Source organism: Buceros rhinoceros, unplaced genomic scaffold (assembly GCF_000710305.1).
Source record: "Buceros rhinoceros silvestris isolate BGI_N320 unplaced genomic scaffold, ASM71030v1 scaffold4730, whole genome shotgun sequence".
NCBI lineage: Eukaryota > Metazoa > Chordata > Aves > Bucerotiformes > Bucerotidae > Buceros > Buceros rhinoceros.
This window is the reverse complement of record NW_010387758.1, coordinates 79,365-80,436: the sequence shown is the minus strand read 5'-3', so window position 1 is coordinate 80,436 and position 1,072 is coordinate 79,365. Positions and strand designations below refer to the sequence as shown.

The 1,072-nt window shown below is 47.8% G+C and overlaps 1 protein-coding gene across 1 annotated transcript in view; it reads right to left on the bottom strand.

The window, feature by feature from the left end:
• Positions 1-1,072, bottom strand: part of RAPGEF1 (Rap guanine nucleotide exchange factor (GEF) 1) — an 83,318-nt gene that overhangs the window by 4,249 nt on the left and 77,997 nt on the right. Inside the window, exon 15 of the mRNA XM_010132656.1 lies at positions 238-330. Coding sequence (XP_010130958.1) covers positions 238-330 — 93 coding nt within the window. The remainder of the gene's footprint in view (positions 1-237; positions 331-1,072) is intronic.

The following is a 1,072-nucleotide window of genomic DNA, read 5'->3' as shown; positions in this document are numbered from 1 at the left end:
TCCCACGAGCAGAACCAAGTGGCTGAGATTCCCCTTTTACTGGTGATTTTTAAATGTTCCCAGTGACAAACTGAGAACCTGCTCTTCCAACGAGAGGGCTCAGCACTGTAGGTGTCTCACTGGTCAGAGTAGGGGATTTCAGCTGTCAGCACAGACAGGGTTTAAAAACCACAACGCCAGACTTCTGTATCGTTACTGACCCACATCTCCCACCCTGAAATGAAGATGGTAACTCACCACAGCTCATCCACCACTCTCACCAGCACGAAGAACGTGTTCTTACTGACTCGCTTCTTAAATGTGTCTGGGAAGTGGCAAAACTTCTCATATGTTGGTTTCAAATTAAAGAATCAACTTAGTGTGGTTGGACCAGCATGTGCACAACTGACAGCTGCCTTGAGGGACCTTAGAATTACAGAATGGATTGTGTTGGAAGGGACCTTCAACAGACGTCCAGTCCACCCCCCGTGCAGTGAGCAGGGACATCTTCAACTAGATCAGGTTGCTCAGAGCCCCAAGGTCCAACCTGACCTGGAGTGTTTCCAGGGATGGGGCTTCTACCACCTCTCTGGGCAATCTGGGCCAGTGTCTCACCACTCTCAACGTGAAAAATTTCTTCCTTAAAAGATTCTTCCTTAGATCTAGTCTAAATCTCCCCTCATTTAGTTTAAAACCACCACCCCTTGTCCTGTAGCAACAGGCCATGCTAAGAATGAACAAGAATTATTAGGTAAATGTACTATTGTGTCTTGACTGAAACGGGTGTTCCATTTCCAGGAGATAAGAGACACCGATATGGCTCTAATTAACGTGGTATTAAGCTGTGAGGAAGTACTGACACCCCTCAGAACTGACACTAGAAGAGCAGGTGTACCCTGAAGCTGCTCTCTCTAAGGTGGAATTTAATGAGTAGCACTCCTCTACTGTGCTCCCCCCGCACTGGTCTGTGACATCTGGTCTCAACAGATCTCAGATGTCACCTCTACCTTCCTCGCTGCCCAATTTGCTGCAAGGAGAATAGCGTCAGGGGAGACAGGACAGGTTGGAAAAGCTTCTGCCAGGTGGAAAAAGG